This window comes from Natator depressus, chromosome 2, assembly GCF_965152275.1.
Source record: "Natator depressus isolate rNatDep1 chromosome 2, rNatDep2.hap1, whole genome shotgun sequence".
NCBI classification, from domain to species: Eukaryota; Metazoa; Chordata; order Testudines; family Cheloniidae; genus Natator; species Natator depressus.
Window position 1 is genome coordinate 140,934,477 of NC_134235.1, and position 16,767 is coordinate 140,951,243.

The window sequence follows — 16,767 nt, forward strand, 5'->3', positions numbered from 1 at the left end:
GCAAGAGCAATGGACTGTGGCTGGTGACACCATCCATCGCTAGGTGTTGTGGGAATGCAGAAACGGAATGTGGCACATCTTGGGATGTGTAAAATGTACTGTCATACACCACTTTGTGTCCCACCCCTCCAAAGGTCTCAGGCTTCCTTTTGTGCCGTTTTTCCAAGGGTCATTCTTTTGTAGTGCGCGCCAGCATCTGCAGTGAGAGAGGATGGATCCTGCACTTTTTTCCTATGCGCTGTTAGTTGTCATGAGGACATCACGCATGGCAGCACAGTTACTCGCAGAGTTATTCACAAAGTTAGCAGAGGATGAATCGCAGGCACTCGAGTGTGATATGAACAGCAGCAACTTATCAGTGCTTTTGGCATTCACAGAGCAGCTGCATACAGTAGACTGTCACTTTTGGGCTAGGGAAACAGGACTGATTGGTGAGATCGCATTGTCATGCAGGTGTGGGATGACGACCCAGGGGTACAGCACTTTAGGATGCGTAAAACAACCTTCATGGAACTATGTGCTGGAACTAAGCTGTCCCCAGGCCTGTGGCGCAAGGACAACAGATTAAGAGCTGCCCTTTCAGTAGAGAAGCATGTTGCAATCACTGTGTGCAGAAGCTGGTGAATCCAGACTGCTACCGGTCAGTTGCTAATCAATTTGGAGTAGGAAAGTCCACTGTTGGGGCTGTATTACTCCAAGTGTGCAGGGCAATAAATTGCATCCTGCTGCGAAGAACCGTGACTCTGGGAAACGTGCATGAAATAATGGATAGCTTTGCAGAGATGGGTTTCCCTAACTGTGGCGGGGCGATTGATGGCACACACATTCCAATTTTAGCACCAGACCACCTTGCCTTTGAATACATCAATAGGAAGGGATACTTCTTCATGGTGTTGCAGACGCTTGTGGATCACCGGGGTTATTTCACAGACATCAGTGCAGGCTGGTCTGGAAAGGTGCATGACTCACGCATCTTCAGAAACAGTGGCCTGTACAGAAAGCTGCAGGTGGGGACTTTCTTTCCAGACCACAAGTTCACAGTGGGGGATGCGGAAATTCCCATAGTAATCCTGGGAGACCCGGCTTACCCCTTACAGCCCTGGCTCATGAAACCTTACACAGGGCACCTGGACAGCAGCAAGGAGTGTTTTAACAACAGGCTGAGCAGGTGCCGCATGGTAGTTGAATATGCCTTGGCCATTTGAAAGGTTGCTGGAGGTGTCTCAATGGCAGGCTAGACCTTACTGAGGATAATATTCCCGTGGTCATAGCCGCGTGCTGCACTTTGCATAATCTGTGTGAATCTAAGGGTGAAATGTTTGCTCAGGTGTGGAGCACTGAGGCAGAGCGCTTGGCTGCACAGTTTGAACAGCCAGATGCTAGGGCTGTCAGAGGAGCCCAGAGGGCTGCTATTAACATCAGAGAGGGTTTGAGGAACCACTTTGACAATGAGGGGCAGTAACACACGTGTGCTTTGGAATTGCTTCCCTGTTGCATCCATGTACAATTTTGGGGCCCAAGATCCAAGCAACACAATGGTTTAGAAGCCTGTTCCTGGGCGTGAATTGATTGCTATATGCTTTTGTAGAACACAGAATAAAAACTGTACCATTAAATACCTTATCCTTTATTGTTAAAAAGGGTATAACCTCACAACTGTGTGTAGCCCCAGCTATCATTATTCCAGCTGCGATTGGGGGTGGAATGATGGGGAAACTCACGAGTGCTGTGGAGTGAAAAACAATGTGTGGGCATAGAGGGGGAGTAGGGTTGGCAAAGAATAGTGTATCTGCTGCAGTGGTGCTTGAACTCGGATCTGCTCAGTCTGCAGCTGTATCAAAGACTTGAGCATCTCTGTCTGATCCTCCATAACTTTTATCATCCGCTCTGTCGCTTGCCTAGCAAAAGCAGCATTCTCTTTTCTGTCCTGCCTTTCGGCTTCCCAGCACTCTTTCCGTTCCCTGGTCTGTCTCTCATTGCACAATAGAACCTCACGGAACACGTTGTCTTTGCTGAGCCTAGGTTTTTTTCTTATCTGCTGCAACCGGTCCGCGGGGGTGCGTGATGTGTTGTTCAAGGTCTGTGCTGAACAGAAGAGGGATTGTTGCATTCCAGCAAACAATTGAAACATTTTAGTAAAAAGGGCATTTTGCTAGTAGAAATCACTTTTTTTCTGAGACTCTAGGCAGCCACACAGCTCTGCGAGCACCCCGATCATAGCGAGTTTCGGGAGTGGGGGGAAGGTGGTTGTGCATATGGACAAAAAGGTCATGGCTTGTAGGTCAGCTTTGCAGGGAACTTATTCTAAAATTATCCCATACTTTTTCACAGGTGGCCAACCTGCTGGCTGACATCTCGCTGCTGTGGGCGACCAGAGAAACCAGGGCTCAGCTGCTGAATGCTTGCGTCTTTCACCCCGGTCTATAAGCAGCTCAGCTATGTGCCACTTTGGTCTCAGCTCCAGCAATTGCTTAATGGCATGGTACAGTTTCCTACAATGGGGGAACTAACAAGGCTGCAATCCTTTGGAATCTGTGTCAGAGGATTAACAAGTACCTGTCTGAAACTTTCCAGAGCCTCTCTCTGGAGGATTCCCTGCAGGTCTCGATGTCCATCAACACCCTGCTTGGTCATGCAGATTAGCTACACAGGGCAAAGTCCAGCTCACAGAAAACACTACTTGCCTCCCACTTTTCGATTCCCTACACAAGCCACAGAAATTTACCCAGAGTGTCATCTACTTCCTGCTCCCCTTTGAGGACTTCTGGAGTGGAGAAAAGTTCCTGGCTGAATTTACTGCTGCACATTAAAGGACAAAGGAGTAATATTAAGTTGATTTCTATACATTTGAGTTATTGATATGCTTAAAATTACAAAATTATCTTAAATCACTTTGAAGAAAGTGTCTTGAAGGAAGAATATTTCTTGATGTCTATTCTATTAATAGATAGCATGGCATGTTCAAGTTGTGGTTTGTGGCCCAGAAATGGTCCATAGGGGCACTTCTTGGTGGTTTCCAGGGAGTTGCTGGTTACAGTGGCCCTATCAAGCAGAGTTTAAGGATGTTTTTAACTATGAACACAAGGAAGTCAATGACATTGCTCAAATGCATATAGTTAAGCACTCGCTGAAGTACTTTGCTGGACTGGGGCCATGATGCAGCGTCCTCTCTTTATTTCCAGCTGCTATATTGATGCCTAAAAACAGATTCAATACTTTCTTAATATTACTTTTCCATGGAAGCATGCAGAGGCTTTTGCTGTGGTTGCTAGAGGGATGTTATCTAATGGTGAATGGGAAGGGAAGTGTTCCTTCCAATCCCAAATGAGGGGGGATGTGTTTACAAGACAATCATTCTATTAATATGGGGTTCACACTATGAAAAAGTGTAAAAAAGTTGGAATACTACTGTAAGTAAAGTAATTTAAACATGAAAACACGAAATATCTAGCGCACAGATATCTTTACATCACTCTTTTTACTTTCATTTTATCTAGTGAGATTGAATAAAATATGTTATATACCATGAAATTGTACATGAAACACTGGCCTCATTCACAGAGAATCATAAATTATATGAAAACACAAAGAAAGGAGTGGAATTCTTTAGCATGATACAAGGGGTACAACTAGGAATAGGTGTTGAAATGAGGAAAGTGAAAATGTTGGTTGAGTATCAGGAAAAATCTCCAGGCAAGGAGGAGTCTAGTAGCCTATGCGACTGTACTACCTGGCATGCTCTTCTTGAAACTGGATGGTTATCTAAGCTGATATCCATACACAAATTAGCTCTGGTCTTTCAGCACAAGTATCAGTGGAAAAAGCCATTGACAGCTCATCTCCTGAGGCAGCCATGTCACAGAGAAGGAAGCAGAAAAGTACCGCAAAGAGGTTGGCACTGTCTGGGACTATAAACTCTGCAGTGGAATGGCCCTTGGAATGGAATTATGTCTCTGCTGATGAATGAACTCTGTCCTTCTCAATCTGTGAACAGTAACCTAACAGTAATGGAGGAGATGAGCCAACTGTACAAAATCCAATTCACAAATGCAAAAGATTTTGCATTAAAAAATGAATGTCACTGTGACAGGTTTCCTCCCCCTCCCGCCCCATTCTGGGCTGCCACCTGATGTACTGGGATACCACTGAGCCCACCTATTCACCAGCCCTGGCTCCCTTACACTGTCCTGTATACACACACAGGTAGGGGCACACAGCTGCAGAAAGACACAGACATTGAAATCAGCTCTGCATGGGAAGACTCAGGAAGGGAATTGCCCAGCACTCAAGTGCACAAACCCTCTGGGGTGCAAACCCAAAATTTTATTGTCTTGAGCTGCACAGAGAACTGTACAGCGAAAGCCCATGAAATTCGCCCCCTCCCTCAGTGTGGAGGAAGATATGCACAGCTTCCACAAACTGGTTTTAGAGAAATCAAAAAAGAATTTATTAACTACACAAGATAGATTTTAAGTGATTTTAAAGGACTGCAAACAGATCAAAGCAGATTACTAAGCAAACATGCAAACTAAGCTTAATACACTAAAGAATCTAGTTACAAGTAGTAATTTCTCACCCTAAATATTGTTTTAGGCATTTCTTTCACAGGCCAGACACCTTTTCCAGCCTGAGCTCAGATCTCCCCCCGGCCCTTTTGTCTTTGTTTCTTAGATGTTTACAGCAGTTGTCCTGGGTCAGGATTCAGTGCAGAATGAACCCTGATTAAGTCACTCCCAGCCCTTAAATAGGTTTTAAATATGGTGGGAACCCTTTGTTTTCCAATGTGGTTCCCGACCCCCAGAAGAAAAATATTGGCATTCTATCATGGAGTCCAGTACCAGGTGATATGATCACATGACGCTGCAGTGTCAAAGCAGCCAGGAGTCAAAGGCTGTTTGTAGCATCTCAGGAAACTTTTTAGGAAGGTGGGAAATTAGCATCTTCAAGGATCTATTGTTCTCCCTAATGGCCCATCTGGACTGATTGCATTCTATCTGGTGGGCACTCCCCAGGTGTAAACCCACTTGTAATTGATACATAGTCAATATCGCTAACTTTAGAAACAAAAATGATACATGCATAAAAATAGGATAATCATATTAATTAAAACATAACCTTTCCAGTGATATCTCACATGCCTTCTGTCATAAATATAAAGGGAAGGGTAAGCCCCTTTAAAATCCTTCCTGGCCAGAGGAAAAGATCCTCTCACCTGTAAAGGGTTAAGAAGCTAAAGGTAACCTCGCTGGCACCTGACCAAAATGACCAATGAGGAGACAAGATACTTTCAAAAGCTGGGAGGAGGGAGAAAAACAAAGGGTCTGTGTCTGTCTGTATGATGCTTTGGCCGGGGACAGAACAGGAATGGAGTCTTAGAATTTAGTAAGTAATCTAGCTAGGTATGTGTTAGATTATGATTTCTTTAAATGGCTGAAAAAATAGCTGTGCTGAATAGAATGAATATTCCTGTCTGTGTGTCTTTTTTGTAACTTAAGGGTTTGCCTAGAGGGATTCTCTATGTTTTGAATCTAATTACCCTGGAAGGTATTTACCATCCTGATTTTACAGAGGTGATTTTTTTTCTTCTATTAAAAGTCTTCTTGTAAGGAAATCAAATGCTTTTTTATTGTTCTAAGATCCAAGGGTTTGGGTCTGTGGTCACCTATGCAAATTGGTGAGGGCTTTTACCAAACCTTCCTCAGGAAGTGGGGTGCAAGGGTTGGGAGGATTTTGGGGGGAAGGACGTTTCCAAACTACGTTTTCTCAGGAACCCAGATAAAGTTTGGTGGTGGCAGTGGAAGTCCAAGGGCAAAGGGTAAAAATAGTTTGTACCTTGGGGAAGTTTTAACCTAAGCTGGTAAAAGTAAGCTTAGGAGGTTTTCATGCAGGTCCCCACATCTGTACCCTAGAGTTCAGAGTGGGGAAGGAACCTTGACATGGTGGCAGAGCGGTGGGATTAACTTGAAATCATTTTGAGATCAATTTGAGATTTTTTGAACCAGAAAAACAGATTTTAAAAAGGAAATATTTTTTTTTCCTTTGGGGCGGCTGGAAAGGAGGTCCAACTGAAAGCAGCTAGTTTTTTCTCTGCTTTGGGGCCAGAGCAGAGACAAAAGGGGATTATCTTTGTGAATTGCAGGTTTTCTTTGCCTGGAGGCAGAGTAGTTAATCTCCTGCAGGGAAATTCACGGTCTTCACAAACCTGAGGTTTTTTTCCCCTAAAAGTAAATAGCGGGGTGTTCTACCCATTTGCCTGGAGACAAAAGTGGTAGGGTTTGGGGGTTTTTTTGGATTTTGATTTTTTTTTACAAAGAGCACAGATTTGAAAAGGAAATTTTTTTCCTTTGGGCTGCTGGAAAGCAGGTTTCCAAGTAGCTGGAGGTTTTTTGCTTTGATTTGGGGCCAGAGCAGAGACAAAGGGAATTGTCTTTTTCTGTAGGCTGACAATCACTATCAGAGAATAGGTATCCTATTCCAGCACAACAAAATTTTACAAGCCAAGTTTTGTTTGTTTTATTTCTAACCCTTGGGTGTAAAGTTAGTTAAAAACAGAGAGGTTAGGATGACAGACTCCACTGCTCAACAAAAGCTGGAATTAGCCAGATTTGAGGCTGCTGAAAAACAAAAGGAACACGAAAGACAGATAGAACTCATGCGGATGGAGAAGGAGGTACAGAAGGCTGCCCACAGGAGGGAGATGGAGGCAAGGGACAAAGAGATGGAGGCAAGGACAGAGAAATGAAGGCAAAGAAATGGAGGCAAAGGACAAAGAAATGGAGGCAGCGAAAGAGGCAGAACAACACCAAGCGGCTGCTCACAGGAGAGCTATGGAAGCAAGGGACAAAGAACTGGAGGCAAGGTCCAAAGAACTGGAGGAGAAGGAAAAAGAGAGGAAGCATGTGGAGGAGATGGAGAAGATAAAGGCTCAGCAGAATATACCAACAAACCCTAGCAATCCTTCTCCAGGTACCACTTCCCATCCCAGAAAGTTCCCCACCTACAAGGCAGGTGAGGATACTGAGGCCTTCTTAGAAAACTTTGAAAGGGCCTGCCTTGGGTACAGGATCTCTACCGACCAATACATGGTAGAGCTGAGGCCGCAGCTCAGTGGACCCTTAGCTGAGGTGGCGGCTGAAATGCCTAAAGAACACATGAACAAGTATGAACTGTTTAAATCCAAGGCGAGAGTCAGAACGGGGATAACACCTGAGCATTCTCGTCAGAGGTTCAGATCCCTAAGGTGGAAACCAGACGTGTCATTTACCCAAAATGCCTACCACATTGTGAAACATTGGGATGCCTGGATATCAGGAGCAAGTGTTGAATCTCCAGAAGAGTTGCCCTTCCTCATGCAAATGGAACAGTTCTTAGAGGGTGTTAATGAGGAAATAGAAAGATACATCCTAGATGGGAAGCCCAAAACTGTAATCGAGGCAGGAGAGATTGGAGCCAGATGGGTGGAGGTGGCAGAGAAGAAGAAAACTGGTCGCAGTTGGAGCGGAGACCAGAAGGGACAACCCCAGACCACACCCTATTACCGGGGGCCGCCCAGGGCCCCACCTACCTCCCAAAGAACCCTCCAGACACCTTATCGTCCCACCACCCTGTTCTCCAGCAACCTGCCTTGCCCCAGTGACCTGTCAGCTGGACAATGTTTTAAATATAACGAACTGGGGCATGTAAAGGCCAACTGCCCCAAGAACCCCAACAGATTACAGTTCATTGCACCGGAATCACACCAGAGGTCCGCAGGCCCAGATACCCTTGGAGCGGAGGGAAACTGTGAGTGTGGGCGGGAAGAAGGTCACCGCGTGGAGGGACACCGGAGCACAAGTGTCAGCTATCCATGCTTCCTTAGTGGACCCCAATTTAATCAACCCAGAGATCCAAGTGACGATTCGACCCTTCAAGTCCAACTCTTTCAATTTGCCTACAGCCAAGTTGCCTGTCCAGTACCAGGACAGGAACGTGGACTTTTGCAGTCTATGATGATTATCCCATCCCCATGCTGTTGGGGGAAGACTTGGCCAATCATGTGAAGCCAGCTAAGAGGGTGGGAGTGGTCACCTGCAGCCAGGCTAAACAAGCCGTGAGGCCTAGCTCTGTTCCGGAAACTTCTATCAGGACCCGGTCAGAGGTGATGGACCCGGACCCCAGGCCAATGTCTGCAGCAGCAGTAGTGGATCCAGTCCCAGAGACCCAGATGGAACCAGTCCCAGAACTTGAACCAGCGGAACAACCAGCACCAGACCCATTGCCAGCACTGAATCCAGTACTTGTAACCTCAACACCAGAGGGCCCCACGAACCTGAACCGGCAGCAGCCCATAACCCTACACAAGAGGCTCAGCCGGAACCTGAACCCCAACATAGTGTCCCAGCGGAGAGCAGTTCACAGTCAACGGAAACAGCCCGATCCCCTACATCGCTTCCAGAGGGACCAAGCCTAGGTCCACAATCCAATGAGGAACTGATGTCTCCAGCATCAAGGAAACAGTTCCAGATCAAACAGGAAGCAGATGAAAGCCTCCAGAGAGCTTGGACAGTGGCACGGAGCAACCCACCACCTCTCAACTCTTCTAATCGATCCAGATTTGTTGTAGAAAAAGGACTTTTATACAAGGAAACTCTTTCTGGTGGACACCAGGAAGACTGGCATCCTCAGAGACAGTTCGTAGTTCCAACTAAATACCGGGCCAAGCTCTTGAGCTTAGCCCACGATCATCCTAGTGGCCATGCTGGGGTGAACAGGACCAAAGACTGTTTGGGGGGGTCATTCCACTGGGAGGGAATGGGCAAGGATGTTCCTACCTATGTCCGGTCTTGTGAAGTATGCCAAAGAGTGGGAAAACCCCAAGACCAGGTCAAAGCCCCTCTCCAGCCACTCCCAATCACTGAAGTTCCATTTCAGCGAGTAGCTGTGGATATTCTGGGTCCTTTTCCAAAAAAGACACCCAGAGGAAAGCAGTACATACTGACTTTCATGGATTTTGCCACCCGATGGCCGGAAGCAGTAGCTCTAAGCAACACCAGGGCTAAAAGTGTGTGCCAGGCACTAGCAGACATTTTTGCCAGGGTAGGTTGGCCCTCCGACATCCTCACAGATGCAGGGACTAATTTCCTGGCAGGAACTATGGAAAATCTTTGGGAAGCTCATGGGGTAAATCACTTGGTTGCCACTCCTTACCACCATCAAAGAAATGGCATGGTGGAGAAGTTTAATGGAACTTTGGGGGCCATGATATGTCAATTCGTAAATGAGCACTCCAATGATTGGGACCTAGTGTTGCAGCAGTTGCTCTTTGCCTACAGAGCTGTACCACACCCCAGTTTAGGGTTTTCACCATTTGAACTTGTATATGGCCATGAGGTTAAGGGGCCATTACAGTTGGTGAAGCAGCAATGGGAGGGATTTACACCTTCTCCAGGAACTAACATTCTGGACTTTGTAACCAACCTACAAAACACCCTCCGAACCTCTTTAGCCCTTGCTAAAGAAAACTTACAGGATGCTCAAAAAGAGCAAAAAGCCTGGTATGATAAACATGCCAGAGAGCGTTCCTTCAAAGTAGGGGACCAGGTCATGGTCTTAAAGGCGCTCCGGGCCCATAAAATGGAAGCATCGTGGGAAGGGCCATTAACGGTCCAGGAGCGCCTGGGAGCTGTTAATTATCTCATAGCATCCCCCAGCTCCAACCGAAAGCCTAAGGTGTACCATATTAATTCTCTAAAGCCCTTTTATTCCAGAGAATTAAAGGTTTGTCAGTTTACAGCCCAAGGAGGAGACGATGCTGAGTGGCCTAAAGGTGTCTACTAGGAAGGGGAAAGTGCTGGTGGTGTGGAAGAGGTGAACCTCTCCATGACCCTTGGGCGTATGCAGCGACAGCAGATCAAGGAGCTGTGCACTAGCTACGCGCCGACGTTCTCAGCCACCCCAGGATTGACTGAATGGGCATACCACTCCATTGACACAGGTAATGCTCACCCAATTAAAGTCCAACCTTACTGGGTGTCTCCTCAAGCTAAAACTTTGCTATAGACCAGGAGATCCAGGATATGTTACAGATGGGTGTAATCTGCCCCTCTGGAAGTGCATAGACATCTCCAGTGGTTCTAGTTCCCAAACCGGATGGGGAGATACGTTTTTGCATGGACTACCGTAAGCTAAATGCTGTAACTCGCTCAGACAACTATCCAATGCCATGCACAGATGAACTATTAGAGAAACTGGGACGGGCCCAGTTCATCTCTACCTTGGACTTAACCAAGGGGTACTGGCAGGTACCACTAGATGAATCTGCCAAGGAAAGGTCAGCCTTCACCACACATCTCGGGCTGTATGAATTTAATGTACTCCCTTTCGGGCTGCGAAATGCACCCGCCACCTTCCAAAGACTTGTAGATGGTCTCCTAGCAGGATTAGGAGAATATCCAGTCGCCTACCTTGACGATGTGGCCATATTTTCGGATTCCTGGGCAGAACACCTGGAACATCTACAAAAAGTCCTTGAGAGCATAAGGGAGGCAGGACTAACTGTTAAGGCTAAGAAGTGTCAAATAGGCCTAAACAGAGTGACTTACCTTGGACACCAGGTGGGTCAAGGAACTATCAGCCCCCTACAGGCCAAAGTGGATACTATCCAAAAGTGGCCTGTCCCAAAGTCAAAGAAACAGGTTCAATCCTTCTTAGGCTTGGCCAGTTAATACAGACGATTTGTACCGCAATACAGCCAAATCGCCGCCCCACTGACAGACCTAACCAAAAAGAAACAGCCAAATGCTATTCAGTGGACCGAAGAGTGTCAGAAGGCCTTTAACCAGCTTAAAGCGACACTCATGTCTGACCCTGTACTAAGGGCCCCAGACTTTGACAAACCGTTCCTAGTAACCACAGATGCGTCCGAGTGTGGTGTGGGAGCAGTTTTAGTGCAGAAAGGACCGGATCAAGAATTCCACCCTGTAGTGTTTCTCAGCAAAAAACTGTCTGAGAGGGAAAGCAACTGGTCAGTCAGTGAGAAAGAATGTTATGCCATTGTCTACGCCCTGGAAAAGCTACGCCCATATGTTTGGGGACGGCGTTTCCACCTGCAAACCAACCATGCTGCACTACAGTGGCTTCATACTGCCACGGGAAATAATAAGAAACTTATTCGGTGGAGTTTAGCTCTCCAAGATTTTGATTTTGACATCCAACACATCTCAGGAGCTTCTAACAAAGTGGCTGATGCACTCTCCCGTGAAAGTTTCCCAGAATCAACTGGTTAAAATCGTCCTTGAGATGTGGAAAATATTGTTTGTCTTTATGTACTTGGCAGTATATTTAGAGGTGCATGTGTCTTATTAACTGTTTTTTCCTAGAGCTCCAGGAAGAAATCCCAGCCAGTGTTTCACCCTAGCTGAGATTTGGGGGGCGTGTCATAAATATAAAGGGAAGGGTAAACCCCTTTAAAATCCCTCCTGGCCAGAGGAAAAAATCCTTCCACCTGTAAAGGGTTAAGAAGCTAAAGGTAACGTCGCTGGCACCTGACCAAAATGACCAATGAGGAGACAAGATACTTTCAAAAGCTGGGAGGAGGGAGAAAAACAAAGGGTCTGTGTCTGTCTGTGTGATGCTTTGGCCGGGGACAGAACAGGAATGGAGTCTTAGAACTTTTAATAAGTAATCTAGCTAGGTATGTGTTAGATTATGATTTCTTTAAATGGCTGAGAAAATAGCTGTGCTGAATAGAATGAATATTTCTGTCTGTGTGTCTTTTTTGTAACTTAAGGTTTTGCCTAGAGGGATTCTCTATGTTTTGAATCTAATTACCCTGTAAGGCATTCACCATCCTGATTTTACAGAGGTGATTCTTTTTTACTCCTATTAAAAGTTTTCTTGTAAGGAAACTGAATGCTTTTTCATTGTTCTAAGATCCAAGGGTTTGGGTCTGTGGTGACCTATGCAAATTGGTGAGGATTTTTACCAAACCTTCCTCAGGAAGTGGGGTCCAAGGGTTGGGAGGATTTTTGGGGGAAAGACGTGTCCAAACTACGTTTTCTCAGGAACCCAGATAAAGTTTGGTGGTGGCAGTGGAAATCCAAGGGCAGAGAGTAAAAAATAGTTTGTATCTTGGGGTAGTTTTAACCTAAGCTGGTAAAAGTAAGCTTAGGAGGTTTTCATGCAGGTCCCCACATCTGTACCCTAGAGTTTAGAGTGGGGAAGGAACCTTGACACCTTCTCTTGCACAAAATATATTATAGTTATGCTATAATTATATTATAATAATATTTCTATGAAGAATATGGGGCGTAGTGTCTCACCTTCCCCCTGAGATTACTGTCATAGAGTTAGTCACTGGCTAACGCAAAGGCAGTGTGACTAAAATTCTTCTTAGGTCTTGGGTATCCAACTGGTCAGTGTTATAAAAAATTGGAGTATTATTCCTAGGTTTTTTTTTTTTAAAAAAAGGGGTTATTTTTCCAGGTTGCCTGAAAGCATTCTAGCGTGCAGCATTATTAACATCATGTAGATATCAATATATTTTAGCGTGTAGGTGTCTTGGCATTTAGCCACCAATGCCATCAGGCAGTGTGCCTCAGTTTCCCCTTCTACACAGCAGCCTCAGTTTGTTATGCTTTCTCTGCTGTGCCAAGCTGCAAGCCTGTTAACTGGTGCTAGCTGAGAAGTAGTATTCTTATAGGACTTCCTTGTTACCACTCCTAGCATGTTCAAAAAGTTTCTTCCAAAAATCATAGAATCATAGAAGATTAGGGTTGGAAGAGACTTCAGGAGGTCATCTAGTCCAATCCCCTGCTCAAAGCAGGACCAACACCAACTAAATCATCCCAGCCAGGGCTTTGCCAAGCCAGGCATTAAAAAACTCTAAGGATGGAGATTCCACCACCTCCCTAGGTGCAGGTTACACATTTTTAAAGGATTTACTATCAGTACCAAATTCTTTGTCATGACCAATAAGCTGTATAGTATGAGGTTCAACAGTACCAGCAACTTCATGACAGGGAGGCGTTTCCAAATATACCATGCCTTCTGTACACAGTCTGGTTTGTTCAGTAGTCATTGTATTTCTCAACCCCTTCTTGAACCACAGTAAGTATTCTGATACTGGTCTTTTTTCCCCTTTAGTAAAGGTTCTCAATTCATATCTGTCTTTGGGGCTTTGGCAAGGAAAGGGTGTAAGGAGACCTTGCATGTTACTGGCCAGCCTCCGGTGGAGCTGCATTCCATCTCCAGGGTTATGACCATTTGAAAAATCCATCCCCCCGCCCCACTTTGTAATTCTCACTCTTAGAGTTGGAATCTTCTCCGCCCCCTTTTCTCAGCTCTTGCCTAACTTCTGGGAGGAGTTTACCTGCCCGGGAGAGTGCATCCTCCTCCCCTTTCTCAGGTGGGTCATTAGCATTTTCACTGACATCGAAGTTGTTAGACTCTCATCCTGCCTTAAAGAGACAGAGTTTTGAAAAGTACAACATTTAGCAAAAATGGGACCTGGATTGGGGTACCCTCTGTCACCCCCTCTCTGTTCCCAAGAGATCAGTTGTATGACTGTTCCCCTCCTGGAGGTCAGTTACAGATTTCCCCCTTAAAACCTGAGCCACAGGTGGGGTGCCTGGAAGCACAGATGCCAATCCAGAAAATTTCTCCTAAACAGACCCTCCCATGTAATCAGTGAGGAGACATTCCTTTATTCCCCTACATCTCTTCTTAACTTCCTTCTCTGGGCCCCCCACTAAGGCACACACCTCTGTGCTCTTTAGAGTGGGATCTATCCCCTGTTCAGCTGTGGGCTCACAGCTAACAGCCAGAACAATCCCTTCACTGTAAGCACTGCACCCTCCTCCCTCTTTGAATTGGGTTTGCCCTCACCCACCACAGGTCTCTAGGATTCCATCACCCTCCTCTGGGCTGCCCCCCTAGGACACATCTGCCTATGCATTCTAGAGTGAGGTCTGTCCCTTTCTTGGCTGCAATCTGCTGGCAGCCCACAACCTGGACAGTCTTCCCACAGACAGGCAAAACATTCCCTTTCCCCGAGGAAAAGCTGCATTTAGCCACCAGGCAGTAGGAGCTAGTCTCAACCAAACCCACCCCTGGTAGCAGACAGTTTTCCACTGCTGCAGAGGAATTAAAGAGACACTCTCCCATTCCCCCAGTGGTTCCTGAGACTTCACTCTTTCCCTCTGGGGCTGCAGCACAAGATTCCTCCTTGCTGCTGACAGACCCCTGGACAGCCTGAGCCGCATTGAAAAATTTGTTTCCGAATAATATTTGGGTTGTGTTATGGGGAACAGTAGCAACTGTTAATTCATCTTGCAAATCCTCAGTGTCCATATGCACTTTAGCCAAAGGCACAAGGATTTTGTGACCTCCTACTAACAAAAGCTCTGCCATCTGTCGTGGCAATATGTCTTTCTCCTGAACAACGTGTCTCCAGAGCACTGAAATTTCTGCCACTGTATCCCTCCACCCAGGGAGTTCTTTGCCATTAACTCTGATTGTCTTTATGTGCTTTCTTCCTGGCTGTGCAGTGGCTACCTTTACAAACCCTGTATGATAAGTGGCAATTGCCTGAGGTGCCTCTGTGCTCTGGGTAGCAGCATTCCTACGAGTTGCTTGCTGCCTGTTCCCACTCAGCACAGGGCGTTTACTCTTCAGGTGCTCAATGGAATGACAATGATAGCAACTTCTGGGCTCTTCTGTTTTTACAGGAGATTTGGGATGAGGGCTAGAGGAATGAACCTGGGAAAGTGAGCGTCCCGCCTCCCATCCACCATCTTTCTTCCCAGGGGTAAAACAGAAACTCTGCTTCCCACCAAACTTAAACTCCTCTGACTGTGATTTATTTCTAATGGATGCTTGAGACTGCTCAAATTCATCCGCCAAAATAGCAAGTTCAACAGTTTTCACTTTTTTGTCCCATAGACACTGTTTCACATCAGCACTACACATATTCAATAAATGTTCCTGAGCAACAACATTTCTTCAAAGTTTGTAATACCCTTTCCATTTACCCACTTATCCAGTAAATCTCTCATTAGGTTTACATATGCCACATTACTCATTCCAGCCCCTCTCTTAAGGCTTCTAATTCACATCCGATGAAGTGAGCTGTAGCTCACAAAAGCTTATGCTCAAATAAATTGGTTAGTCTCTAAGGTGCCACAAGTACTCCTTTTCTTTTTTTGTGAATTTTCACTCAATATGTTTCAGGTGTATTCTGAAACTGTTTTAAAACTATTTCCTTCAATTTATAATACTCGGAAGCATCAGCCATTGGCATCTTATTGAATATATCCAGAGCTGTCCCAGACAACTTTGCAACCAAAGTGGTCATCTTTTGATCCTCAGGAATCTCATGGTGCACACACAGCCTCTCAAAGGTGATGAAATATTCAGCAATGTCCCCTGTCTCGCTGTATGCAGGACACAACTGCTCCCGTTTGTGGATTTTTGGAATAGAGTGCTTTTCTTAAGGGGACATGCAGAGGTGCCCATTCTTGCTGGGCTGTTTGCCTGCGGCTGAACAGAAATGTTCCCCGCTGTTAGCCAGGGGTGGGGGGGTGGGGGGGTGAGGGGCTAGCCAAGTGGTGGGAGGAGGCAAAATGTGACCTTGGAATGAAAGCACATGTGCTGTGTATGTAATGTTAACAGCAAGGTTTACTGTGAAAGAGTGTAGCCATTGTTCTAGAAAATGTGTCTTTTTAAATACCACTGCCTCTTTTTTTTTCTCCACCAGCTGCATGTGTTTCAAGGATCACAGGATCTTCTCCTTTCCAGAGGCTAGTGAAGATTAGAAGGCAAAAAAAATGCACTCGTGATGAAATGTTCTCTGAGCTCATGGTGTCCTCCCACACTGACATAGCACAGACGAATGTGTGGAGGCAGACAATGTCAGAGTGAAGGAAAGCACAATATGACCGGGAGGAGAGGTGGCAGGCTGAAGAGAGTAAGTGGCAGGCTGAAGAGAGGGCTGAAGCTCAAATGTGGTTGGCAGCGTGATGAGAGGAGGCAGGATTCAATGCTGAGGCTGCTGGAGGATCAAGCCAATATGCTCCAGCATATGGTTGAGCTGCAGGAAAGGCAGCAGGAGCACAGACCGCCGCTACAGCCCCTGTGTAACCAACCGCGCTCCTCCCCAAGTTCCATAGACTCCTCACCCAGATGCCCAAGAACGCAGTGGGGGGGCCTCCGGCCACCCGGCCACTCCACCCCAGAGGATTGCCCAAGCAACAGAAGGCTTGCATTCAATAAGTTTTAAACTTTTAAACTTTTAAAGTGCTGTGTGGCCTTGTCCTTCCCTCCTCCACCACCCCTCCTGGTGCTTCTCTCCTCCACTACCCCTCCTGGGCTACCTTGGTAGTTATCCCCCTATTTGTGTGATGAATGAATAAAGAATGCATGAATGTGAAGCAACAATGACTTTATTGCCTCTGCAAGCGGTGATCGAAGCGAGGAGAGGAGGGGGGTTAGCTTACAAGGAAGTAGAGTGAACCAAGGGGCAGTGGGTTTCATCATGGAGAAACAAACAGAACTTTCACACCATAGCCTGTCCAGTCATGAAACTGGTTTTCAAAGCTTCTCTGATGCGCAGTGCGCCCTGCTGTGCTCTTCTAACCGCCCTGGTGTCTGGCTGCATGTAATCAGCAGCCAGGCGATTTGCCTCAACCTCCCACCCCACCATAAACGTCTCCCCCTTACTCTCACAGATATTATGGAGTGCACAGCAAGCAGTAATAACAGTGGGAATATTGGTTTCGCTGAGGTCTAACC

At 46.1% G+C, this 16,767-nt stretch overlaps 1 protein-coding gene across 1 annotated transcript in view; it reads left to right on the forward strand.

Annotated features, from left to right (window-relative positions):
• Window positions 1-15,897, forward strand: part of LOC141981561 (uncharacterized) — a 44,960-nt gene extending 29,063 nt beyond the window's left edge. Inside the window, exon 2 of the mRNA XM_074943202.1 lies at window positions 15,758-15,897. Coding sequence (XP_074799303.1) covers window positions 15,758-15,897 — 140 coding nt within the window. The remainder of the gene's footprint in view (window positions 1-15,757) is intronic.
• The last annotated feature ends 870 nt before the right edge of the window (window positions 15,898-16,767 follow it).